This window comes from Lampetra fluviatilis, unplaced genomic scaffold (assembly GCF_964198595.1).
Source record: "Lampetra fluviatilis unplaced genomic scaffold, kcLamFluv1.1 SCAFFOLD_706, whole genome shotgun sequence".
NCBI lineage: Eukaryota > Metazoa > Chordata > Hyperoartia > Petromyzontiformes > Petromyzontidae > Lampetra > Lampetra fluviatilis.
The window spans coordinates 29,449-54,238 of NW_027620866.1; the positions used below are offsets into that span (position 1 = coordinate 29,449).

At 56.9% G+C, this 24,790-nt stretch overlaps 1 protein-coding gene across 1 annotated transcript; it reads right to left on the reverse strand.

The window, feature by feature from the left end:
• Window positions 1-13,695: 13,695 nt before the first annotated feature.
• On the reverse strand, window positions 13,696-20,192 carry LOC144954456 (uncharacterized; the record flags this gene model as incomplete). The annotated part of the gene is made up of 2 exons (XM_078884956.1): window positions 13,696-13,991; window positions 19,959-20,192. Coding segments are annotated over 2 exons (501 nt in total), but the record flags the coding sequence as incomplete, so codon positions are not given.
• Window positions 20,193-24,790: the final 4,598 nt, after the last annotated feature.

Below are 24,790 nucleotides of genomic sequence, written 5' to 3' on the forward strand. Positions count from 1 at the left end.
GGAGATTGTTTAAGGTATCTGTGTACTCTGACTCCCCTGTCGTATTTGTGTCCTGTTTGTGTTGCATCTGTGAGCAAACAGCTTTACAGATCATCGGATTCCTCATCCAGAGTCAATCCTGACCCTGATCAAAATCAATCGCTCAGTGGGGGACACCCCTACCTGGTCAAATATAAAACAAGAGTTTTAGTTCAGCTTTATGTAAAAAAAATCATTTATTTCATGAAATAAACGAGGAACTAAAATACAGGAATGCAGAATAATAAAACTATTAATTATGAAATAATTATATTAAATTACAAATATTCCATTTCCCCACAGCAGGGGTTTGAACTCGCGCCCTGACTCATGAGGCAAGCGGCGTTGGGGTCCGCGTCAAACGACGCCCCGCCCACTTCCGAATCTCCACGGAGTCGCGAGAAACGAGAAACAGCGTGCGGGAAATAAATAAATAATGGTGCTCGTTCCGGGTAAGGAGCCTTCTTCATGGAACGTGCGTCGATTAGACGTTTCGAGGAATTGACCACCCACCCACTCACTCACCTACTCACTCAGTCACCCACTCACCCACCCACTCAGTCACTCACTCACCCACCCACTCACCTACTCACTCAGTCACCCACTCACTCAACCACTCAGTCACCCACTCATCCACCCACTCACTCACCTACTCACACACCCACCCACTCAACCAATATCCGACTCACTCACTCACCAACTCACTCATCCACCCACTCACCCACCCACTCACTCACTCACTCAGCCACTCACCCACCCACTCAACCACTCACCCACCGACTCACCCACTCACCTACTCACACCCACTCAACCAATATCCGACTCACTCACTCACCAACTCACTCATCCACCGATCACCCACTCACTCACCCACTCACTCACCCACTCACTCAGTCACCCACTCATCCACTCACCCATTCACCCACCCACTCAGTCACCCACTCATCCACTCACCCATTCACCCACCCACTCAGTCACCCACTCACCCACCCACTCCCCCACTCACTCACTCACCCACCCACTCACCCACTCCCCCACCCACTCACCCACCCACTCACCCACCCACTCACCTACTCACACACCCACCCACTCACTCAACCAATATCCGACTAACCCACTCACCGACTCACCCACCCACTCACCCACTCACTCACCGACTCACCCACCCACTCACCCACTCACCCACCCACTCACCCACTCACCCACCCACTCACCCACTCACCCACCCACTCACCCACTCACCCATCCGTCTAATCTATTCAGGTGCCATGAGGAAGGTCCGCTTCACGAAACGTCGCCTGGTTAGCTGTGCTCCTGCCAAGGCAACATTGCCGCGGACCCCAAACTGTGTTGCTGCCGAGGCAACATTGCCGCGGACCCCAGCGCCAGGCCGCCACAAGAGGGCGCCACAGCGCTGCCCCAACACGGGAGGGGCGGCGACTCACGATAATCGCGACTCACAATAATCGCGACTCACGATAATCGCGACTCACGATAATCGCGACTCACGATATTCGAGTCTTACAATATTCAAGCCTCACGATAATCGCGACTCACGATAATCGCGATTCACGATAATCGCGATTCACGATATTCGAGCCTTACAATAATCGAGCCTCACGATAATCGCGATTCACGATAATCGCGACTCACGATAATCGCGATTCACGATATTCGAGTCTTACAATATTCGAGCCTCACGATAATCGCGATTCACGATAATCGCGACTCACGATAATCGCGATTCACGATAATCGCGACTCACGATAATCGCGATTCACGATATTCGAGTCTCACGATATTCGTGCCTCACGATAACCGTGACTCACGATAATCGTGACGCACGATAATCGTGACTCACGATAATCGAGTTTCACGATAATCGTGACGCACGATATTCGAGCTTCACGATTATCGCGACTCACGATAATCGTTCACACAAACTAAAACACAGACAAAGATCCCCCAGGTAGCCTCTAGCAGGCTGTAGGGGCAAGTGCTGTTAGTGGCGAGTAGCAGCACCTACACACACAGACAAAGCTCCCCCAGGTAGCCTCGAGCAGGCTGTAGGGGCAAGTACTGTGAGTATTTAATTTTGAAAATGGAAATATGGTTTTGGGGGGGGGGGGGGGCAGAGCTTCGTGATGTCATATTTGAGGGGGGGGGGTCTGACTTCTTGTGACGCCGTGTGACGAGGGGTGGGGGGGGGTCAAACATCGTCCAAAATCGCGTGACGTCATTTATGGACGGCCCCTCGTCACAAGAAGTCAGACCCCCCCCCCTCAAATATGACGTCACGAAGCTCTGCCCCCCCCCCCCCCCCAAAACCATAGTTCCATTTTCAAAATTAAATACTCACAGCACTTGCCCCTACAGCCTGCCAGAGGCTACCTGGGGGATCTTTGTCTGTGTGTGTTGTCATTGTAGTGCGTAGTTAATGTGGCGCTGCACTCTGATGTTGTAGGAGACAACATTTATTACAAAGTCGATTTAATTATTAAAAAGTCGATTTAATTATTAAAAAGTCGATTTAGTTAAGTAGAAAAACGCGTTGTCTATATTTAGTTAAAGTTGCGCAATTTGATGTGACGTCACATGTTTAGGTGCGTGACGTCATTTATGGGCGGCGGCCCCTTTGCCTCTTGCCCTGTGATGCACGTTGCTTCGGATTTTGGCCACCAGAGGGCGAGAGAGCTCCACACGGCTGTCAGAAGAGAGGTGTGTGTGTGAATGTCGTGTGAATATCGTGTGAATGTTGTGTGAGTGTCGTGTGAACGTTGTGTGAATGTCGTGTGAATGTTGTGTGAATGTTGTGTGAATGTCGTGTGAATGTTGTGTGAATGTCGTGTGAATGTCGTGTGAATGTCGTGTGAACGTTGTGTGAATGTCGTGTGAATGTCGTGTGAATGTCGTGTGAATGTTGTGTGAGTGTCGTGTGAACGTCGTGTGAATGTCGTGTGAATGTCGTGTGAATGTCGTGTCAATGTCGTGTGAATGTTGTGTGAATGTCGTGTGAATGTTGTGTGAATGTCGTGTGAATGTCATGTGAATGTTGTGTGAATGTCGTGTGAATGTCGTGTGAATGTTGTGTGAATGTTGTGTGAATGTCGTGTGAATGTTGTGTGAATGTTGTGTGAATGTCGTGTGAATGTCGTGTGAATGTTGTGTGAATGTCGTGTGAATGTTGTGTGAATGTCGTGTGAATGTTGTGTGAGTGTTGTGTGAACGTTGTGTGATTGTCGTGTGAATGTTGTGTGAATGTTGTGTGAATGTCGTGTGAACGTCGTGTGAATGTGGTGTGAATGTCGTGTGAATGTTGTGTCGTGAAACTCGCCGCCACCCGACACAGGCAACTCGTGAGGGTTGTCAATGCCACGCAGATGGAACAGATAATACAATATAATCACAACCTGAGTAGCGTCACGTTTCTAAAGCACAACAACAACCAGCTTGATCAGGCGACAGACACAGATTGTGGTGAGTCTGTGGTGGTGAGTCTGTGGGTCTCTGTGTGTGTGTGTCTGTGTGTGTGTCTGTGTGTCTGTCTGTGTGTCTGTGTGTGTGTGTGTGTCTGTCTGTGTGTGTCTGTCTGTGTGTGTGTCTGTGTATGTGTCTGTGTGTGTGTCTGTGTGTGTGTGTGTCTGTGTGTGTGTGTGTGTCTGTGTGTGTGTGTGTCTGTGTGTGTGTGTCTGTATGTGTGTGTGTCTGTGTGTGTGTGTCTGTGTGTGTGTGTGTCTGTGATTGTGATGTGGAGACTCAGCCTCACATGAGCACCTGGTGTGTAGTGAACGTCACCACTGGGGAGACAAAGGCGGCCGGGCGTCGTGTTGCCCCCCCCCCCCTCGTGTGCCCTGCCGCCCTTCGCAGGCGCTGACGAACAACAGCACTTGCCCCTGCAGTCTGCTAGAGGCTACCTGGGGGGTCTTTGTGTTTGTAGTGTGTGACAGCACTTGCCCCTGCAGCCTGCTAGAGGCTACCTGGGGGGTCTTTGTGTTTGTAGTGTGTGACAGCACTTGCCCCTACAGCCTGCTAGAGGCTACCTGGGGGGTCTTTGTGTTTGTAGTGTGTGACAGCACTTGCCCCTGCAGCCTGCTAGAGGCTACACGGGGGATCTTTGTCGTTGTTGTGTGTGACAGCACTTGCCCCTGCAGCCTGCTAGAGGCTACCTGGGGGATCTTTGTCTCTGTAGTGTGTGACAGCACTTGCCCCTACAGCCTGCTAGAGGCTACCTGGGGGATCTTTGTCTCTGTAGTGTGTGACAACACTTGCCCCTGCAGCCTGCTAGAGGCTACCTGGGGGATCTTTGTCTCTGTAGTGTGTGACAGCACTTGCCCCTGCAGCCTGCTAGAGGCTACCTGGGGGATCTTTGTCTCTGTAGTGTGTGACAGCACTTGCCCCTGCAGCCTGCTAGAGGCTACCTGGGGGATCTTTGTCTCTGTAGTGTGTGACAGCACTTGCCCCTACGGCCTGCTAGAGGCTACACGGGGGATCTTTGTCTCTGTAGTGTGTGACAGCACTTGCCCCTACGGCCTGCTAGAGGCTACCTGGGGGATCTTTGTCTCTGTAGTGTGTGACAGCACTTGCCCCTACAGCCTGCTAGAGGCTACCTGGGGGATCTTTGTCTCTGTAGTGTGTGACAGCACTTGCCCCTACGGCTTGCTAGAGGCTACACGGGGGATCTTTGTCTCTGTAGTGTGTGACAGCACTTGCCCCTACGGCCTGCTAGAGGCTACCTGGGGGATCTTTGTCTCTGTAGTGTGTGACAGCACTTGCCCCTACAGCCTGCTAGAGGCTACCTGGGGGATCTTTGTCTCTGTAGTGTGTGACAGCACTTGCCCCTACGGCCTGCTAGAGGCTACACGGGGGATCTTTGTCTCTGTAGTGTGTGACAGCACTTGCCCCTACGGCCTGCTAGAGGCTACCTGGGGGATCTTTGTCTCTGTAGTGTGTGACAGCACTTGCCCCTACAGCCTGCTAGAGGCTACCTGGGGGATCTTTGTCTCTGTAGTGTGTGACAGCACTTGCCCCTACGGCCTGCTAGAGGCTACACGGGGGATCTTTGTCTCTGTAGTGTGTGACAGCACTTGCCCCTACGGCCTGCTAGAGGCTACCTGGGGGATCTTTGTCTCTGTAGTGTGTGACAGCACTTGCCCCTACAGCCTGCTAGAGGCTACCTGGGGGATCTTTGTCTCTGTAGTGTGTGACAGCACTTGCCCCTACGGCTTGCTAGAGGCTACACGGGGGATCTTTGTCTCTGTAGTGTGTGACAGCACTTGCCCCTACGGCCTGCTAGAGGCTACCTGGGGGATCTTTGTCTCTGTAGTGTGTGACAGCACTTGCCCCTACAGCCTGCTAGAGGCTACCTGGGGGATCTTTGTCTCTGTAGTGTGTGACAGCACTTGCCCCTACGGCCTGCTAGAGGCTACACGGGGGATCTTTGTCTCTGTAGTGTGTGACAGCACTTGCCCCTACGGCCTGCTAGAGGCTACCTGGGGGATCTTTGTCTCTGTAGTGTGTGACAGCACTTGCCCCTGCAGCCTGCTAGAGGCTACCTGGGGGATCTTTGTCTCTGTAGTGTGTGACAGCACTTGCCCCTACAGCCTGCTAGAGGCTACCTGGGGGATCTTTGTCTCTGTAGTGTGTGACAGCACTTGCCCCTACAGCCTGCTAGAGGCTACCTGGGGGATCTTTGTCTCTGTAGTGTGTGACAGCACTTGCCCCTACAGCCTGCTAGAGGCTACCTGGGGGATCTTTGTCTCTGTAGTGTGTGACAGCACTTGCCCCTACAGCCTGCTAGAGGCTACCTGGGGGATCTTTGTCTCTGTAGTGTGTGACAGCACTTGCCCCTACGGCCTGCTAGAGGCTACACGGGGGATCTTTGTCTCTGTAGTGTGTGACAGCACTTGCCCCTGCAGCCTGCTAGAGGCTACCTGGGGGATCTTTGCCTCTGTAGTGTGTGACAGCACTTGCCCCTGCAGCCTGCTAGAGGCTACACGGGGGATCTTTGCCTCTGTAGTGTGTGACAGCACTTGCCCCTGCAGCCTGCTAGAGGCTACACGGGGGATCTTTGTCTCTGTAGTGTGTGACAGCACTTGCCCCTGCAGCCTGCTAGAGGCTACCTGGGGGATCTTTGTCTCTGTAGTGTGTGACAGCACTTGCCCCTGCAGCCTGCTAGAGGCTACCTGGGGGATCTTTGTCTCTGTAGTGTGTGACAGCACTTGCCCCTGCAGCCTGCTAGAGGCTACACGGGGGATCTTTGCCTCTGTAGTGTGTGACAGCACTTGCCCCTGCAGCCTGCTAGAGGCTACACGGGGGATCTTTGTCTCTGTAGTGTGTGACAGCACTTGCCCCTGCAGCCTGCTAGAGGCTACCTGGGGGATCTTTGTCTCTGTAGTGTGTGACAGCACTTGCCCCTGCAGCCTGCTAGAGGCTACCTGGGGGATCTTTGTCTCTGTAGTGTGTGACAGCACTTGCCCCTGCAGCCTGCTAGAGGCTACACGGGGGATCTTTGCCTCTGTAGTGTGTGACAGCACTTGCCCCTGCAGCCTGCTAGAGGCTACACGGGGGATCTTTGTCTCTGTAAAAAACCCAAACTTTATTCAAAGTGAATCAATTTTAGTCGCGACACAAAAAATCCATCTGTGCGGAATTTCCCGCCTCGAGTGTCATTCTCACGACTTCATTTGCACAGCGATCCACGCTCTCCCTTAGCTCTCCCTTAGCTCTCCCTTAGCTCTCCCTTAGCTCTCTCTTAGTTCTCTCTCTTAGCTCTCTCTTAGCTCTCCCTTAGCTCTCCCTTAGCTCTCCCTTAGCTCTCTCTTAGTTCTCTCTTAGCTCTCCCTTAGCTCTCCCTTAGCTCTCCCGTAGCTCTCCCTTAGCTCTCCCTTAGCTCTCCCTTAGCTCTCTCTTAGCTCTCCCTTAGCTCTCTCTTAGCTCTCCCTTAGCTCTCTCTTAGCTCTCTCTTAGTTCTCTCTTAGCTCTCCCTTAGCTCTCTCTTAGCTCTCCCTTAGCTCTCCCTTAGCTCTCTCTTAGTTCTCTCTTAGCTCTCCCTTAGCTCTCCCTTAGCTCTCCCTTAGCTCTCCCTTAGCTCTCTCTTAGCTCTCCCTTAGCTCTCCCTTAGCTCTCTCTTAGCTCTCCCTTAGCTCTCTCTTAGCTCTCCCTTAGCTCTCTCTTAGCTCTCTCTTAGTTCTCTCTTAGCTCTCCCTTAGCTCTCTCTTAGCTCTCTCTTAGTTCTCTCTCTTAGCTCTCCCTTAGCTCTCCCTTAGCTCTCTCTTAGCTCTCCCTTAGCTCTCTCTTAGTTCTCTCTCTTAGTTCTCTCTTAGCTCTCCCTTAGCTCTCCCTTAGCTCTCTCTTAGCTCTCCCTTAGCTCTCTCTTAGCTCTCTCTTAGTTCTCTCTTAGCTCTCCCTTAGCTCTCCCTTAGCTCTCTCTTAGCTCTCCCTTAGCTCTCTCTTAGCTCTCTCTTAGTTCTCTCTTAGCTCTCCCTTAGCTCGCTCTTAGCTCTCTCTTAGTTCTCTCTCTTAGCTCTCCCTTAGCTCTCCCTTAGCTCTCTCTTAGCTCTCCCTTAGCTCTCTCTTAGTTCTCTCTCTTAGTTCTCTCTTAGCTCTCCCTTAGCTCTCTCTTAGCTCTCTCTTAGTTCTCTCTCTTAGCTCTCCCTTAGCTCTCCCTTAGCTCTCTCTTAGCTCTCCCTTAGCTCTCTCTTAGTTCTCTCTCTTAGTTCTCTCTTAGTTCTCTCTCTTATCTCTCCCTTAGCTCTCCCTTAGCTCTCTCTTAGTTCTCTCCCTTAGCTCTCCCTTAGCTCTCCCTTAGCTCTCTCTTAGTTCTCTCTTAGTTCTCTCTCTTAGCTCTCTCTTAGCTCTCCCTTAGCTCTCTCTTAGTTCTCTCTCTTAGCTCTCCCTTAGCTCTCTCTTAGCTCTCCCTTAGCTCTCCCTTAGCTCTCTCTTAGCTCTCCCTTAGCTCTCTCTTAGTTCTCTCCCTTAGCTCTCCCTTAGCTCTCTCTTAGCTCTCCCTTAGGTCTCTCTTAGTTCTCTCTCTTAGCTCTCCCTTAGCTCTCTCTTAGCTCTCCCTTAGCTCTCCCTTAGCTCTCTCTTAGTTCTCTCTCTTAGCTCTCCCTTAGCTCTCTCTTAGCTCTCCCTTCGCTCTCCCTTAGCTCTCCCTTAGCTCTCTCTTAGCTCTCTCTCTTAGTTCTCTCTCTTAGCTCTCTCTTAACTCTCCCTTAGCTCTCCCTTAGCTCTCCCTTAGCTCTCTCTTAGTTCTCTCTCTTAGCTCTCCCTTAGCTCTCTCTTAGCTCTCCCTTAGCTCTCCCTTAGCTCTCCCTTAGCTCTCTCTCTTAGTTCTCTCTCTTAGCTCTCTCTTAACTCTCCCTTAGCTCTCCCTTAGCTCTCCCTTAGCTCTCTCTTAGCTCTCCCTTAGCTCTCTCTTAGTTCTCTCTTAGCTCTCCCTTAGCTCTCCCTTAGCTCTCCCTTAGCTCTCCCTTAGCTCTCTCTTAGCTCTCCCTTAGCTCTCCCTTAGCTCTCTCTTAGCTCTCTCTTAACTCTCCCTTAGCTCTCCCTTAGCTCTCTCTTAGCTCTCCCTTAGCTCTCTCTTAGCTCTCCCTTAGCTCTCTCTTAGTTCTCTCTTAGCTCTCCCTTAGCTCTCCCTTAGCTCTCCCTTAGCTCTCCCTTAGCTCTCCCTTAGCTCTCCCTTAGCTCTATCTTAGCTCTCCCTTAGCTCTCTCTTAGCTCTCTCTTAGTTCTCTCTCTTAGCTCTCCCTTAGCTCTCTCTTAGCTCTCCCTTAGCTCTCTCTTAGCTCTCTCTTAGTTTTCTCTCTTAGCTCTCCCTTAGCTCTCCCTTAGCTCTCTCTTAGCTCTCTCTTAACTCTCCCTTAGCTCTCTCTTAGCTCTCCCTTAGCTCTCCCTTAACTCTCCCTTAGCTCTCTCTTAGCTCTCTCTTAGCTCTCTCTTAACTCTCTCTTAACTCTCCCTTAGCTCTCTCTTAGCTCTCCCCTTAACTCTCTCTTAGCTCTCTCTCTTAGTTCTCTCTCTTAGCTCTCTCTTAACTCTCCCTTAGCTCTCCCTTAGCTCTCTCTTAGCTCTCCCTTAACTCTCCCTTAGCTCTCTCTTAGCTCTCCCTTAGCTCTCCCTTAGCTCTCCCTTAGCTCTCCCTTAGCTCTCCCTTAGCTCTCTCTTAGCTCTCCCTTAGCTCTCCCTTAGCTCTCCCTTAGCTCTCCCTTAGCTCTCCCTTAGCTCTCCCTTAGCTCTCCCTTAACTCTCCCTTAGCTCTCCCTTAGCTCTCCCTTAGCTCTCCCTTAGCTCTCTCCCCTCTCTCTTAGCTCTCTCTCCCCTCTCTCTTAGCTCTCTCCTCTCATCTCCACGCTCTCCCCCCTCTCTCTTCGCTCTCCCCCCTCTCTCTCTTAGCTCTCTCCCTTAACTCTCCCTTAACTCTCCCTTAGCTCTCTCTCCCCTCTCTCTTAGCTCTCTCATCTCCACGCTCTCCCCCCTCTCTCTTAGCTCTCCCCCCTCTCTCTCTTAGCTCTCTCCCTTAACTCTCCCTTAACTCTCCCTTAGCTCTCTCTCCCCTCTCTCTTAGCTCTCTCATCTCCACGCTCTCCCCCCTCTCTCTTAGCTCTCCCCCCTCTCTCTCTTAACTCTCTATTAGCTCTCTCTTCGCTCTCCCCTCCACGCGCTGCGCTGACGTCACCCCCAGGTGCCGCGGAGGGGGCGGGGGAAGCCCGGTGGGGCGGTCACGTGACCGTGACACCTGCCCCCCCCCCACCGCCCCGCCCCTCCGTTGCCACGACGACCGCAGGCTTCGCCTGAGCGCGTAGGCCGCAGGCCGCGGGCGGGAATTCGCTTCAGTCGACGGGCGCAGATTTCGCCGTCAAAAGTCCGCGACGTTTCAGTTCCCAGTTTCATGTCTTCGGCACGCGCTGAGGGTGGTGGTGCTGCTGAGGGTGGTGGTGGTGATGGTGATGTTGGTGGTGGTGAGGTTGGTGGTGGTGAGGTTGGTGGTGGTGAGGGTGGTGGTGATGTTGGTGGTGATGATGATGTTGTTGATGGTGATGATGTTGATATCAGCCACGTGGTGTGAGCCGCTACCACCTCTCGGCCAGCCCCACGTGGTGTTGTTGTTGTCGTCTCTGTGAAGCGCGGCTAGAGATCCGTGGGGTCTCACAGCTGGGGAGGTCCACACGCCATTGGAACCTCACTTTCCAGTAGAAACATATAATAATTGGTGTTTTACCCTTTTATCTGGCAACAAAACTGGCACCTTTTTTACACCATCACCACCGTCATCACCATCACAACCATCACCATCACCACCATCATCACAACCACCACCATCACAACCACCATCTCCACCAACATCATCACCATCATCACCACCATCATCATCACCACCATCACGACCATCACCACGACCACCGCCACCACCACGACCACCACCATCACCGCCGCCGTGAGACGCGAGTTTTTATTCTCGAGACTTGAAACGAAGCGCCACCACGAGACGAGACCCACTCGGGCCGCCACTTCACACAGCTGCCCACGCTCTGCAGTCCCCTACATACAAAGTTGTTCCCCCCTCACCAGTGACAGACACACACACACTGACACACAGACACACAGACACACACACTGACACACAGACACACAGACACAGTCACACAGACACACTGACACACACACAGACACTGACACACACACTGACACACAGTCACACACACACACACTGACACACACAGTCACACAGACACACACACTGACACACACAGACACACACACAGTCACACACACAGTCACACACACACAGACACACACAGTCACACAGACACACACAGACACACACACAGACACACACACGTCATGTAAACACAAACACAGACAGTCACACAGACACACACACAAACACACAGACATACACTGACACACACACACTGACAGACACAGACACACACACACCATGTAAACACAGACACACACACAAACACACACACACTGACACACACACACCATGTAAACACAGACACACACACACTGACACACACACACCATGTAAACACAGACACACACACACTGACACACACACACCATGTAAACACAAACCAGCTCATTAAATAACAATTAAATATCAATAAATTATGTAGCGAGAATTAAATATCAATAAATAAATCAGTCGACATCCGCGTGTGTGGGTGAGTGCTACACACAGACAAAGGTTCCCCAGGTAGTGCACGCAGTGCTAGAGGGGCAAGTGCTGTCAGTAGCGAGCACCACCACTCCCCCCACTCACAGTGCGCTAACCACTGCACCACCACTCCCCCCACTCACACACACAGTAGCTGCAGTTGTAGCTGTAGTTGTATCTGCAGCTGTGTGTAGTTGTAGTTGTGTGTAGCTGTGTGTAGTGTGGCTGTGTGTAGCTGTGTGTGTGTAGCTGTAGCTGTGTGTGTAGCTATAGCTGTGTGTGTAGCTGTGTGTGTAGTGTATCTGTGTGTGTAGCTGTGTGTGTATCTGTGTGTGTAGCTGTGTGTGTAGTGTATCTGTGTGTAGCTGTGTGTGTAGCTGTGTGTGTAGCTGTGTGTGTAGTGTATCTGTGTGTAGCTGTGTGTGTAGCTGTGTGTGTAGTGTATCTGTGTGTAGTGTAGCTGTGTGTAGTGTATCTGTGTGTAGCTGTGTGTGTGTAGCTGTGTGTGTAGTGTAGCTGTGTGTGTAGCTGTGTGTGTAGTGTATCTGTGTGTAGCTGTGTGTGTAGCTGTGTGTGTAGCTGTGTGTGTAGCTGTGTGTAGTGTATCTGTGTGTAGCTGTGTGTGTAGCTGTGTGTGTAGCTGTGTGTGTAGCTGTGTGTGTAGTGTATCTGTGTGTAGCTGTGTGTGTAGTGTAGCTGTGTGTGTAGCTGTGTGTGTAGTGTATCTGTGTGTAGCTGTGTGTGTAGCTGTATGTGTAGTGTAACTGTGTGTGTAGTGTATCTGTGTGTGTATCTGTGTGTGTAGCTGTGTGTGTAGCTGTGTGTGTAGCTGTGTGTGTAGTGTATCTGTGTGTAGCTGTGTGTGTGTAGCTGTGTGTGTGTAGCCGTGTGTGTGTAGCTGTGTGTGTAGCTGTGTGTGTGTAGCTGTGTGTGTGGTGTATCTGTGTGTAGCTGTGTGTGTAGCTGTGTGTGTAGCTGTGTGTGTAGTGTATCTGTGTGTAGCTGTGTGTGTAGCTGTGTGTGTGTAGCTGTGTGTGTGTAGCTGTGTGTGTGTAGCTGTGTGTGTAGCTGTGTGTGTAGTGTATCTGTGTGTAGCTGTGTGGGTAGCTGTGTGTGTAGTGTATCTGTGTGTGTATCTGTGTGTGTAGCTGTGTGTGTAGCTGTGTGTGTGTAGCTGTGTGTGTGTAGCTGTGTAGCTGTGTGTGTAGCTGTGTGTGTGTAGCTGTGTGTGTGTAGCTGTGTGTGTGTAGCTGTGTGTGTAGCTGTGTGTGTGGTGTATCTGTGTGTAGCTGTGTGTGTGTAGCTGTGTGTGTGTAGCTGTGTGTGTGTAGCTGTGTGTGTAGCTGTGTGTGTGTAGCTGTGTGTGTAGCTGTGTGTGTAGCTGTGTGTGTAGTGTATCTGTGTGCAGCTGTGTGTGTAGTTGTGTGTGTAGTGTAGTTGTGTGTGTAGTGTAGTTGTGTGTGTAGTGTAGTTGTGTGTGTAGTGTAGTTGTGTGTGTAGTGTAGTTGTGTGTGTAGTGTAGCTGTGTGTGTAGTGTAGTTGTGTGTGTAGTGTAGTTGTGTGTGTAGCTGTATATGTAGCTGTAGCTGTGTGTGTAGTGTAGCTGTGTGTGTAGTGTAGTTGTGTGTGTAGTGTAGCTGTGTGTGTAGTGTAGTTGTGTGTGTAGTGTAGTTGTGTGTGTAGTGTAGTTGTGTGTGTAGTGTAGTTGTGTGTGTAGTGTAGCTGTGTGTGTAGTGTAGTTGTGTGTGTAGTGTAGTTGTGTGTGTAGTGTAGTTGTGTGTGTAGTGTAGTTGTGTGTGTAGTGTAGTTGTGTGTGTAGTGTAGTTGTGTGTGTAGTGTAGCTGTGTGTGTAGTGTAGTTGTGTGTGTAGTGTAGCTGTGTGTGTAGTGTAGCTGTGTGTGTAGTGTAGTTGTGTGTGTAGTGTAGTTGTGTGTGTAGTGTAGTTGTGTGTGTAGTGTAGTTGTGTGTGTAGTGTAGCTGTGTGTGTAGTGTAGTTGTGTGTGTAGTGTAGTTGTGTGTGTAGTGTAGTTGTGTGTGTAGTGTAGTTGTGTGTGTAGTGTAGTTGTGTGTGTAGCTGTGTGTGTAGCTGTAGCTGTGTGTGTGTAGTGTAGTTGTGTGTGTAGTGTAGTTGTGTGTGTAGTGTAGTTGTGTGTGTGTGTAGCTGTGTGTGTAGTGTAGTTGTGTGTGTAGCTGCAGCTGTGTGTGTGTGTAGCTGTAGCTGTGTGTGTAGCTGTGTGTGTAGCTGTGTGTGTAGCTGTGTGTGTGTGTAGCTGTGTGTGTGTGTAGCTGTAGCTGTGTGTGTGTAGCTGTGTGTGTAGCTGTGTGTTTAGCTGTGTGTGTAGCTGTGTGTGTGTGTAGCTGTGTGTGTGTGTAGCTGTGTGTGTAGCTGTAGCTGTGTGTGTAGTGTAGCTGTGTGTGTGTGTAGCTGTGTGTGTAGCTGTAGCTGTGTGTGTAGTGTAGCTGTGTGTGTAGCTGTGTGTGTAGCTGTAGCTGTGTGTGTGTAGCTGTGTGTGTGTAGCTGTAGCTGTGTGTGTAGCTGTAGCTATATTCGTGCGAGCGTGCGCAGCGTCTTGTGGAGCTGCGTGCGCAGCTCCCTGAGCAGCAGCAGCGCCCTGAGGGCCGCGTCAGGCCCCGCCCAGAACCCGGGCGACGCGTACCCCTCGTGGAGGTGCACGCCTCCTCCTCCACCAGGGGGACCACCTCCACCAGGGGGACCGCCTCCACCAGGGGGACCGCCTCCACCAGGGGGACCGCCTCCACCAGGGGGACCACCTCCACCAGGGGGCCCGGGGGGGCACATTGAGGAGATCTACGGGGAGAGAGAGACAGAGGAGTGGTGAGTGGGTGGGTGAGTGAGTGGGTGGGTTGGTGGGTGAGTGAGTGGGTGGGTGAGTGAGTGAGTGGGTGAGTGAGTGGGTGGGTGAGTGGGTGGGTGAGTGAGTGAGTGGGTGCGTGAGTGAGTGGGTGGGTGGATGAGTGGGTGAGTGAGTGAGTGGGTGGGTGGGTGAGTGAGTGAGTGGGTGAGTGAGTGGGTGGGTGGGTGAGTGGGTGAGTGAGTGGGTGAGTGAGTGGGTGAGTGAGTGGGTGAGTGAGTGAGTGAGTGGGTGGGTGGGTGGGTGAGTGAGTGAGTGGGTGAGTGAGTGAGTGGGTGGGTGAGTGGGTGGGTGAGTGGGTGAGTGAGTGGGTGGGTGGGTGAGTGAGTGGGTGAGTGAGTGGGTGAGTGAGTGGGTGGGTGAGTGGGTGAGTGAGTGAGTGAGTGGGTGGGTGGGTGAGTGAGTGGGTGGGTGGGTGGGTGAGTGAGTGGGTGGGTGAGTGAGTGAGTGGGTGGGTGAGTGAGTGAGTGAGTGGGTGGGTGGAGGGGTGGGTGAGTGGGTGAGTGAGTGAGTGGGTGGGTGAGTGAGTGAGTGAGTGGGTGGGTGCGTGAGTGAGTGAGTGAGTGGGTGGGTGAGTGGGTGAGTGAGTGGGTGGGTGGGTGAGTGGGTGAGTGAGTGGGTGGGTGGGTGAGTGAGTGAGTAGGTGGGTGCGTGAGTGAGTGGGTGGGTGGGGGGGGGGTGAGTGGGTGAGTGAGTGGGTGGGTGAGTGGGTGAGTGAGTGAGTGGGTGAGTGGGTGGGTGCGTGAGTGGGTGGGTGGGTGAGTGAGTGGGTGGGTGGGTGGGTGAGTGAGTGAGTGGGTGGGTGAGTGGGTGAGTGAGTGGGTGGGTGGGTGGGTGGGTGAGTGAGTGGGTGAGTGAGTGGGTGGGTGGGTGGGTGGGTGAGTGGGTGAGTGAGTGGGTGAGTGAGTGGGTGAGTGAGTGAGTGAGTGGGTGGGTGGGTGGGTGGAGTGAGTGGGTGAGTGAGTGAGTGGGTGGGTGAGTGGGTGGGTGAGTGTGTGAGTGGGTGAGTGAGTGGAGTGGAGTGGGTGATGTGGGTGGAGTGAGTGAGTGAGTGAGTGTGTGGGTGGAGTGAGGTGTGAGTGGGTGGTGTGAGTGAGTGGTGGGTGGGTGAGGGTGAGTGAGTGGTGGGTGAGTGAGTGGGTGAGTGTGGAGTGAGTGGGTGAGTGGGTGAGTGGTGAGTGAGTGGGTGAGTGAGTGGGTGGGTGGGTGAGTGAGTGAGTGGGTGAGTGGTGGGTGGGTGGTGAGTGAGTGAGTGGGTGGGTGGTGGTGAGTGAGTGGGTGGTGAGTGGTGAGTGGGTGAGTGGTGGGTGAGTGGTGAGTGAGTGGGTGAGTGAGTGGGGTGAGTGGAGTGAGTGAGTGAGTGGGTGAGTGAGTGGGTGGTGGTGGTGAGTGGGTGAGTGAGTGGGTGGGTGGGTGGTGATGAGGTGGTGAGTGAGTGAGGGTGGTGAGTGGGTGAGTGAGTGGGTGAGTGAGTGGGTGGGGGTGGTGGGTGGGTGAGTGAGTGGGTGAGTGAGTGGGTGAGTGAGTGAGTGAGTGGTGTGAGTGAGTGGTGTGGAGTGGAGTGTGGTGAGTGAGTGGGTGAGGTGGGTGGGTGAGTGGGTGAGTGAGTGGGTGAGTGAGTGAGTGAGTGAGTGGTGAGTGATGGGGTGAGTGAGTGGGTGGGTGAGTGAGTGAGTGAGTGGTGAGTGGGTGGGTGAGTGAGTGAGTGGGTGAGTGAGTGGGTGGGTGAGGGGGGGTGAGTGAGTGGGTGGTGTGAGTGGTGTGAGTGAGTGGGTGGGTGGGTGGGTGGGTGAGGTGGGTGAGTGGGTGGGTGCGTGAGTGAGTGAGTGGGTGGGTGGGGTGCGTGAGTGAGTGAGTGGGTGGGTGGGGAGGTGGGTGAGTGGGTGGGTGAGTGGGTGAGTGAGTGAGTGGGTGGGTGAGTGGTGAGTGAGTGGGTGGGTGGGTGAGTGAGTGGTGGGTGGGTGGGTGGGTGAGTGAGTGGGTGGGTGAGTGAGTGAGTGGGTGGGTGAGTGAGTGAGTGAGTGGGTGGGTGGAGGGTGGGTGAGTGGGTGAGTGAGTGAGTGGGTGGGTGAGTGAGTGAGTGAGTGGGTGTGCTGTGAGTGAGTGAGTGAGTGGGTGGGTGAGTGGTGAGTGAGTGGGTGGGTGGGTGGGTGAGTGGGTGAGTGAGTGGGTGGGTGAGTGAGTGAGTGGGTGGGTGCGTGAGTGAGTGGGTGGGTGGGGGGGGGGGTGAGTGGGTGAGTGAGGTGGGGTGGGTGGGTGAGTGGGTGAGTGAGTGGGTGAGTGTGGGTGGGTGCGTGAGTGGGTGGGTGGGTGAGTGAGTGGGTGGGTGGGTGGGTGGGTGAGTGAGTGGGTGGGTGAGTGGTGAGTGAGTGGTGGGTGGGTGAGTGAGTGGGTGAGTGAGTGGGTGGGTGAGTGGGTGAGTGGGTGAGTGGAGTGGGTGAGTGAGTGGGTGAGTGGTGGGTGAGTGAGTGAGTGGGTGAGTGGGTGAGTGGGTGGGTGGGTGAGTGAGTGAGTGAGTGGGTGAGTGAGTGGGTGAGTGAGTGGGTGAGTGAGTGAGTGGGTGGGTGAGTGAGTGAGTGGGTGGGTGGGTGGGTGGGTGAGTGGGTGAGTGGGTGGGTGCGTGAGTGAGTGAGTGGGTGGGTGGGGTGCGTGAGTGAGTGGGTGGGTGGGGAGGTGGGTGAGTGGGTGGGTGAGTGGGTGAGTGAGTGGGTGGGTGAGTGAGTGGGTGGGTGCGTGAGTGAGTGAGTGGGTGGGTGAGTGAGTGAGTGGGTGGGGTGAGTGGGTGAGTGAGTGAGTGGGTGGGTGAGTGAGTGGGTGGGTGGGTGAGTGAGTGGGTGGGTGCGTGAGTGAGTGGGTGGGTGGGGGGGGGGTGGGTGAGTGGGTGAGTGAGTGGGGGTGGGTGAGTGAGTGAGTGGGTGGGTGCGTGAGTGGGTGAGTGAGTGGGTGGGTGAGTGGGTGGGTGGGTGGGTGAGTGGGTGAGTGAGTGGGTGGGTGAGTGGGTGAGTGAGTGGGTGAGTGAGTGGGTGGGTGGGTGAGTGAGTGAGTGGGTGGGTAGGTGGGTGAGTGAGTGGGTGAGTGAGTGAGTGGGTGGGTGGGTGAGTGGGTGAGTGAGTCGGTGGGTGAGTGAGTGGGTGGGTGGGGGGGTGGGTGAGTGAGTGGGTGAGTGGATGGGTGGGTGAGTGAGTGGGTGAGTGAGTGAGTGGGTGGGTGGGTGAGTGGGTGAGTGAGTCGGTGGGTGAGTGAGTGGGTGGGTGGGGGGGTGGGTGAGTGGGTGAGTGAGTGGGTGAGTGAATGGGTGGGTGGGTGAATGGGTGGGTGAGTGAAGTGGGTGAGTGAGTGGGTGAGTTAGGTGGGTGAGTTAGGTGGGTGAGTGGGTGAGTGGGTGGGTGGGTGGGTGAGTGAGTGGGTGGGTGAGTGGGTGGGTGAGTGGGTGGGTGAGTGGGTGAGTGAGTGGGTGGGTGAGTGGGTGAGTGAGTGGGTGAGTGAGTGGGTGAGTGAGTGGGTGAGTGAGTGGGTGAGTGAGTGGGTGGGTGAGTGGGTGAGTGAGTGAGTGGGTGGGTGGGTGGGTGAGTGAGTGGATGAGTGAGTGGGTGGGTGAGTGGGTGGGTGAGTGGGTGAGTGAGTGAGTGGGTGGGTGGGTGAGTGAGTGGGTGAATGAGTGGGTGGGTGGGGGGGTGGGTGAGTGGGTGAGTGAGTGGGTGAGTGAATGGGTGGGTGGGTGAGTGGGTGGGTGAGTGAGTGGGTGGGTGAGTGGGTGAGTGAGTGAGTGGGTGGGTGGGTGAGTGAGTGAGTGGGTGGGTGGGTGGGTGGGTGAGTGGGTGGGTGAGTGAGTGGGTGGGTGAGTGAGTGGGTGGGTGAGTGAGTGAGTGAGTGGGTGGGTGGGGGGGTGGGGTGAGTGGGTGAGTGAGTGAGTGGGTGGGTGGGTGAGTGAGTGAGTGGGTGGGTGCGTGAGTGAGTGAGTGGGTGGGTGAGTGGGTGAGTGAGTGGGTGGGTGGGTGGGTGAGTGGGTGAGTGAGTGGGTGGGTGAGTGAGTGAGTGGGTGCGTGAGTGAGTGAGTGGGTGGGTGGGGGGGGGGGTGGGTGAGTGGGTGAGTGAGTGGGTTGGTGGGTGAGTGGGTGAGTGAGTGGGTGGGTGAGTGGGTGGGTGGGTGGGTGAGTGAGTGGGTGGGTGGGTGAGTGAGTGAGTGAGTGGGTGGGTGAGTGGGTGAGTGAGTGGGTGGGTGGGTGAGTGAGTGGGTGAGTGAGTGGGTGGGTGAGTGGGTGGGTGAGTGGGTGAGTGAGTGGGTGAGTGGGTGAGTGAGTGGGTGGGTGGGTGGGTGAGTGGGTGAGTGAGTGGGTGAGTGAGTGGGTGAGTGGGTGAGTGGGTGGGTGGTGGGTGGTGGGTGAGTGAGTGGGTGAGTGAGTGGGTGAGTGAGTGGGTGGGTGGGTGGGTGAGTGGGTGGGTGAGTGAGTGGGTGGGTGCGTGAGTGAGTGAGTGGGTGGGTGGGGTGCGTGAGTGAGTGGGTGGGTGGGGGGGTGGGTGAGTGGGTGGGTGAGTGGGTGAGTGAGTGAGTGGGTGGGTGAGTGAGTGGGTGGGTGCGGTGAGTGAGTGAGTGGGTGGGTGAGTGAGTGAGTGGGTGGGTGAGTGGGTGAGTGAGTGGGTGGGTGGGGGGGGGTGGGTGAGTGGGTGAGTGAGTGGGTGGGTGGGTGAGTGGGTGGGTGGGTGAGTGGGTGGGTGGGTGGGTGGGTGAGTGGGTGGGTGGGTGAGTGGGTGGGTGGGTGGGTGGGTGAGTGAGTGAGTGAGTGGGTGGGTGGGTGCGTGAGTGGGTGAGTGAGTGGGTGGGTGAGTGGGTGGGTGGGTGAGTGGGTGAGTGATTGGGTGGGTGAGTGGGTGAGTGAGTGAGTGGGTGGGTGGGTGCGTGAGTGGGTGGGTGGGTGGGTGAGTGAGTGAGTGGGTGGGTGGGTGGGTGAGTGAGTGAGTGAGTGGGTGGGTAGGTGGGTGAGTGGGTGAGTGCGGTGAGTGGGTTGGTGGGTGAGTGGGTGAGTGAGTCGGTGGGTGGGTGGGGGGGTGGGTGAGTGGGTGAGTGGATGGGTGGGTGAGTGAGTGAGTGAGTGGGTGGGTGGGTGAGTGGGTGAGTGAGTCGGTGGGTGAGTGAGTGGGTGGGTGGGGGGGTGGGTGAGTGGGTGAGTGAGTGGGTGAGTGAGTGAATGGGTGGGTGGGTGGGTGAATGGGTGGGTGAGTGAGTGGGTGAGTGGGTGGGTGAGTGGGTGGGTGGGTGGGTGGGTGAGTGAGTGAGTGGGTGGGTGAGTGGGTGGGTGGGTGGGTGAGTGGGTGAGTGAGTGGGTGAGTGAGTGGGTGAGTGGGTGAGTGAGTGGGTGGGTGGGTGAGTGGGTGAGTGAGTGAGTGGGTGGGTGGGTGGGTGAGTGAGTGGGTGAGTGAGTGGGTGGGTGGGTGAGTGGGTGGGTGAGTGGGTGAGTGAGTGAGTGAGTGGGTGGGTGGGTGGGTGGGTGAGTGAGTGGGTGAGTGAGTGGGTGGGTGGGGGGGTGGGTGAGTGGGTGAGTGAGTGGGTGAGTGAATGGGTGGGTGGGTGGGTGAGTGAGTGGGTGGGTGAGTGGGTGGGTGAGTGAGTGGGTGGGTGGGTGGGTGGGTGGGTGAGTGAGTGGGTGAGTGAGGTGGAGTGTGAGTGAGTGGGTGGTGGGTGTGGGTGGGTGAGTGGGTGGGTGGGTGGGTGAGTGAGTGGGTGAGTGAGTGGGTGGGTGAGTGGGTGAGTGGGTGGGTGAGTGGGTGGGTGAGTGGGTGAGTGAGTGGTGGGTGAGTGGTGAGTGAGGTGGTGAGTGAGTGGTGGGTGAGTGGTGAGCGAGTCTGTGGGTGAGTCTGTGGGTGAGTGGTGAGTGAGCGAGTGGTGAGCGAGTTGGTGACGTCACCTTCGTGTTCATGTGCCGCACGAGGTCCCGCAGATCGAGCTCGAGGCTCCGCGAGTTGGGGGCGTGGCCTGGCGAGCAGGGGGCGTGGTCTGGCGAGTTGGGGGCGTGGTCTGGCGAGTTGGGGGCGTGGTCTGGGGAGTTGGGGGCGGTGATGGTGAGCGAGTGGCGAGCCAGGGACAGGTACTGGCGGAACAGCTGCAGGCTCCTCGCCTCGGCACTCAGCTGCTCGCAAGTCTACGGGGGGTGAGGTACAGCAAGTAGGTTAGGTGAGCACGTCCATGCGGAACATACTCATGCTGGGTGGGTGGGTGAGGGGGTGGGTGGGTGGATGGGTGGGTGAGTGGGTGGGTGGGTGAGTGGATGGGTGGGTGGGTGAGTGGGTGAGTGGGTGGGTGAGTGGGTGAGTGGGTGAGTGGGTGAGTGGGTGGTGGGTGGGTGAGTGAGTGGGTGGGTGGGTGGGTGAGTGGGTGGGTGAGTGGGTGAGTGGGTGGGTGAGTGGGTGGGTGAGTGGGTGAGTGGGTGGGTGAGTGGGTGAGTGAGTGGGTGGGTGGGTGAGTGGGTGAGTGGGTGGGTGAGTGGGTGGGTGAGTGGGTGAGTGGGTGGGTGAGTGGGTGGGTGAGTGGGTGGGTGAGTGGGTGAGTGGGTGGGTGAGTGGGTGGGTGAGTGGGTGAGTGGGTGAGTGGGTGGATGGGTGGGTGGATTTGTGGGTGGGTGAGTGGATGGGTGGGTGAGTGGGTGGGTGGGTGAGTGGGTGGGTGGATGGGTGGGTGGGTGAGTGGGTGGGTGGGTGAGTGGATGGGTGGGTGAGTGAGTGTGTGGGTGAGTGGGTGGGTGGGTGAGTGGGTGGGTGAGTGGGTGAGTGAGTGGGTGGGTGGGTGAGTGGGTGGGTGGGTGGGTGGGTGGGTGAGTGGGTGAGTGAGTGGGTGGGTGGGTGAGTGGGTGGGTGAGTGGATGGGTGGGTGGGTGAGTGGGTGAGTGGGTGAGTGAGTGGGTGAGTGGGTGAGTGAGTGGGTGAGTGAGTGGGTGAGTGGCTGAGTGGGTGAGTGAGTGGGTGAGTGAGTGGGTGAGTGAGTAAGTGGGTGAGTGAGTGGGTGAGTGGCTGAGTGGGTGAGTGAGTTAGTGGGTGAGTGGGTGGGTGAGTGAGTGGGTGAGTGAGTGAGTGGGTGGGTGAGTGAGTGAGTGGGTGAGTGAGTGGGTGGGTGAGTGGGTGGGTGAGTGAGTGAGTGGGTGCGTGAGTGAGTGAGTGGGTGGGTGGATGAGTGGGTGAGTGAGTGAGTGAGTGGGTGAGTGTGTGGGTGAGTGGGTGGGTGGGTGAGTGGGTGGGTGGGTGAGTGGGTGAGTGAGTGGGTGGGTGGGTGAGTGGGTGGGTGGGTGAGTGGGTGGGTGGGTGGGTGAGTGGATGGGTGGGTGGGTGAGTGGGTGGGTGGGTGAGTGAGTGGATGGGTGGGTGGGTGGATGGGTGGGTGGGTGGGTGGATGGGTGGGTGGGTGGGTGGGTGGATGGGTGGGTGGGTGGATGGGTGGGTGGGTGAGTGGGTGGGTGGGTGAGTGGATGGGTGGGTGGGTGAGTGAGTGGATGGGGTGGGTGAGTGGATGGGTGGGTGAGTGGATGGGTGGGTGGGTGAGTGGGTGAGTGGGTGGGTGAGTGGGTGAGTGGGTGAGTGAGTGGATGGGTGAGTGGGTGAGTGAGTGAGTAGGTGGGTGGGTGGGATGAGTGGGTGGGTGGGTGGGTGAGTGGGTGGGTGGGTGAGTGGGTGGTGAGTGGGTGAGTGAGTGGGTGGTGGGTGGGTGGGTGAGTGGGTGGGTGAGTGGATGGGTGGGTGGGTGGGTGGGTGAGTGGGTGGGTGAGTGGGTGAGTGGGTGGGTGAGTGGGTGAGTGGGTGGGTGGGTGAGTGTGTGGGTGAGTGGGTGAGTGGGTGGGTGGGTGAGTGGGTGAGTGGGTGAGTGGGTGGGTGGGTGGGTGAGTGGGGTGGGTGAGTGGGTGGGTGAGTGGGTGAGTGAGTGGGTGGGTGGGTGAGTGGGTGAGTGGATGGGTGGGTGGGTGGTGGTGGATGGGGTGAGTGGTGGGTGGGTGGGTGGTGAGTGGGTGGGTGAGTGGGTGAGTGTGGGTGAGTGGGTGAGTGGGTGGGTGAGTGGGTGGGTGAGTGGGTGAGTGAGTGGGTGGGTGGGTGAGTGGGTGGGTGGGTGAGTGGGTGGGTGGGTGAGTGGATGGGTGGATGGGTGGGTGAGTGGGTGGGTGGGTGAGTGGGTGGGTGAGTGGATGGGTGGGTGGATGGGTGGGTGGGTGGATGGGTGGGTGGGTGGGTGGATGGGTGGGTGGGTGGATGGGTGGGTGAGTGGGTGGGTGAGTGGGTGGGTGGGTGGGTGAGTGAGTGGATGGGTGGGTGAGTGGATGGGTGGGTGAGTGGATGGGTGGGTGGGTGAGTGGGGGGGTGAGTGGTGAGTGGGTGGGTGAGTGGGTGAGTGGGTGAGTGAGTGGATGGGTGAGTGGGTGGGTGAGTGGGTGAGTGGGTGGGTGAGTGGGTGGGTGGGTGAGTGGGTGGGTGAGTGGGTGGGTGAGTGGGTGGGTGAATGAGTGGGTGGGTGGGTGAGTGGGTGAGTGGGTGGGTGAGTGGGTGAGTGGTGGTGAGTGGTGTGGGTGAGTGGGTGAGTGGGTGGGTGAGTGGGTGAGTGGGTGGGTGAGTGGGTGGGTGAGTGGGTGTGAGTGGGTGGGTGAGTGGGTGGGTGGGTGGGTGGTGGGTGAGTGGGTGAGTGGGTGGATGGGTGGGTGGGTGGATGGGTGGGTGGGTGTGTGGGTGGTTGGGTGAGTGGATGGGTGGGTGAGTGGATGGGTGGGTGGGTGGATGGGTGGGTGGGTGAGTGGGTGGGTGGGTGGTGGATGGGTGGTGGGTGAGTGTGTGGGTGAGTGGGTGGGTGGGTGGGATGGGTGAGTGGGTGAGTGAGTGGGTGGGTGGGTGAGTGGGTGGGTGAGTGGGTGGGTGGGTGAGTGGGTGAGTGAGTGGGTGGGTGGGTGAGTGGGTGGGTGAGTGGATGGGTGGGTGGTGAGTGGGTGAGTGGGTGGGTGAGTGGGTGAGTGTGGGTGAGTGAGTGAGTAGGTGGGTGGATGAGTGGGTGGGTGGGTGGGTGGGTGAGTGGGTGGTGAGTGGGTGGTGAGTGAGTGGTGGGTGGGTGAGTGGGTGGGTGGGTGGGTGAGTGGGTGGGTGGGTGAGTGGGTGGGTGAGTGGGTGGGTGAGTGGGTGGGTGGGGTGAGTGGGTGGGTGGGTGAGTGGGTGAGTGGGGTGGGTGAGTGGGTGGGTGAGTGGGTGAGTGGGTGGGTGAGTGGGTGGGTGAGTGGGGTGGGTGGGTGATGTGGATGGGTGAGTGGATGGGTGATGTGGAGGGTGGGTGAGTGGGTGGGTGGGTGAGTGGGTGGGTGGGGTGAGTGGATGGGTGGGTGGGTGGATGGGTGGGTGGGTGGGTGGGTGGATGGGTGGGTGGGTGGATGGTGGTGGGTGGGTGGGTGGGTGGGTGGATGGGTGGGGTGGGTGGGTGGATGGGTGAGTGGGTGGGTGAGTGGGTGGGTGGGTGAGTGGATGGGTGGGTGGGTGAGTGAGTGGATGGGTGGGTGAGTGGATGGGTGGGTGAGTGGATGGGTGGGTGGGTGAGTGGGTGGGTGAGTGGGTGAGTGGGTGGGTGAGTGGGTGAGTGGGTGAGTGAGTGGATGGGGTGAGTGGGTGAGTGAGTAGGTGGGAGTGGTGGGTGAGTGGGTGGGTGAGTGGGTGGGTGGGTGAGTGGTGGTGAGTGGGTGAGTGAGTGGGTGGGTGGGTGTAGTGGGTGGGAGTGGGTGGGTGGGTGAGTGGGTGGGTGAGTGGGTGGGTGAGTGGGTGAGGTGGGTGGGTGAGTGGGTGGAGTGAGTGGGTGAGTGGGTGGGTGAGTAGGTGAGTGGGTGGGTGAGTGGGTGGGTGGGTGAGTGAGTGGGTGGGTGGGTGGTTGTGTGGGTGATGTGGGTGGGTGAGGATGGGTGGGTGAGTGGTAGGGTGGGTGGGTGAGTGGGTGGTGGGTGAGTGGGTGGGTGAGGTGGGTGGAGTGGATGGAGTGGGTGGGGTGAGTGGATGGGTGGGTGAGTGGATGGGTGGGTGGGTGGGTGTGGTGGGTGGGTGGATGGGTGGGTGAGTGGATGGGTGGGTGGGTGGATGGGTGGGTGGGTGGGTGGAGTGGGTGGGTGGGTGGTGGTGGTGAGTGGGTGGGTGGGTGAGTGGTGGGTGGGTGAGTGGATGGGGTGGGTGAGTGATGGATGGGTGGGTGAGTGGGTGGGTGGGTGAGGTGAGTGGGTGAGTGGGTGGTGAGTGGGTGAGTGGGTGGTGAGTGGTGGGTGGGTGAGTGGATGGGTGGTGTGGTGGGTGGGGTGAGTGGCTGGGTGGTGAGTGGGTGGGTGAGTGTGGGTGGGTGAGTGGGTGGGTGGTGGGTGAGTGGGTGGGTGGTGGGTGGTGAGTGGGTGGGTGGGTGGTGGTGGTGGGTGAGTGGTGGGTGAGTGGGTGGGTGAGTGGTGAGGGTGGGTGAGTGGGTGAGTGGGTGGGTGAGTGGGTGGGTGGGTGGGTGAGTGGGGGTGGGGTGGGTGAGTGGGTGGGTGGGTGAGTGGGTGGGTGTGTGGTGGTGGGGGTGAGTGGGTGGGTGGGTGAGTGGATGGGTGGGTGAGTGGATGGGTGGGTGGGTGGTGGGTGGTGGTGGGTGGAGGTGGGATGGGTGGGGTGAGTGGATGGGTGGGTGGGTGGATGGGTGGGTGGGTGAGTGGATGGGTGGGTGAGTGGATGGGTGGGTGAGTGGGATGGGTGGGGTGGGTGGATGGGTGGGGTG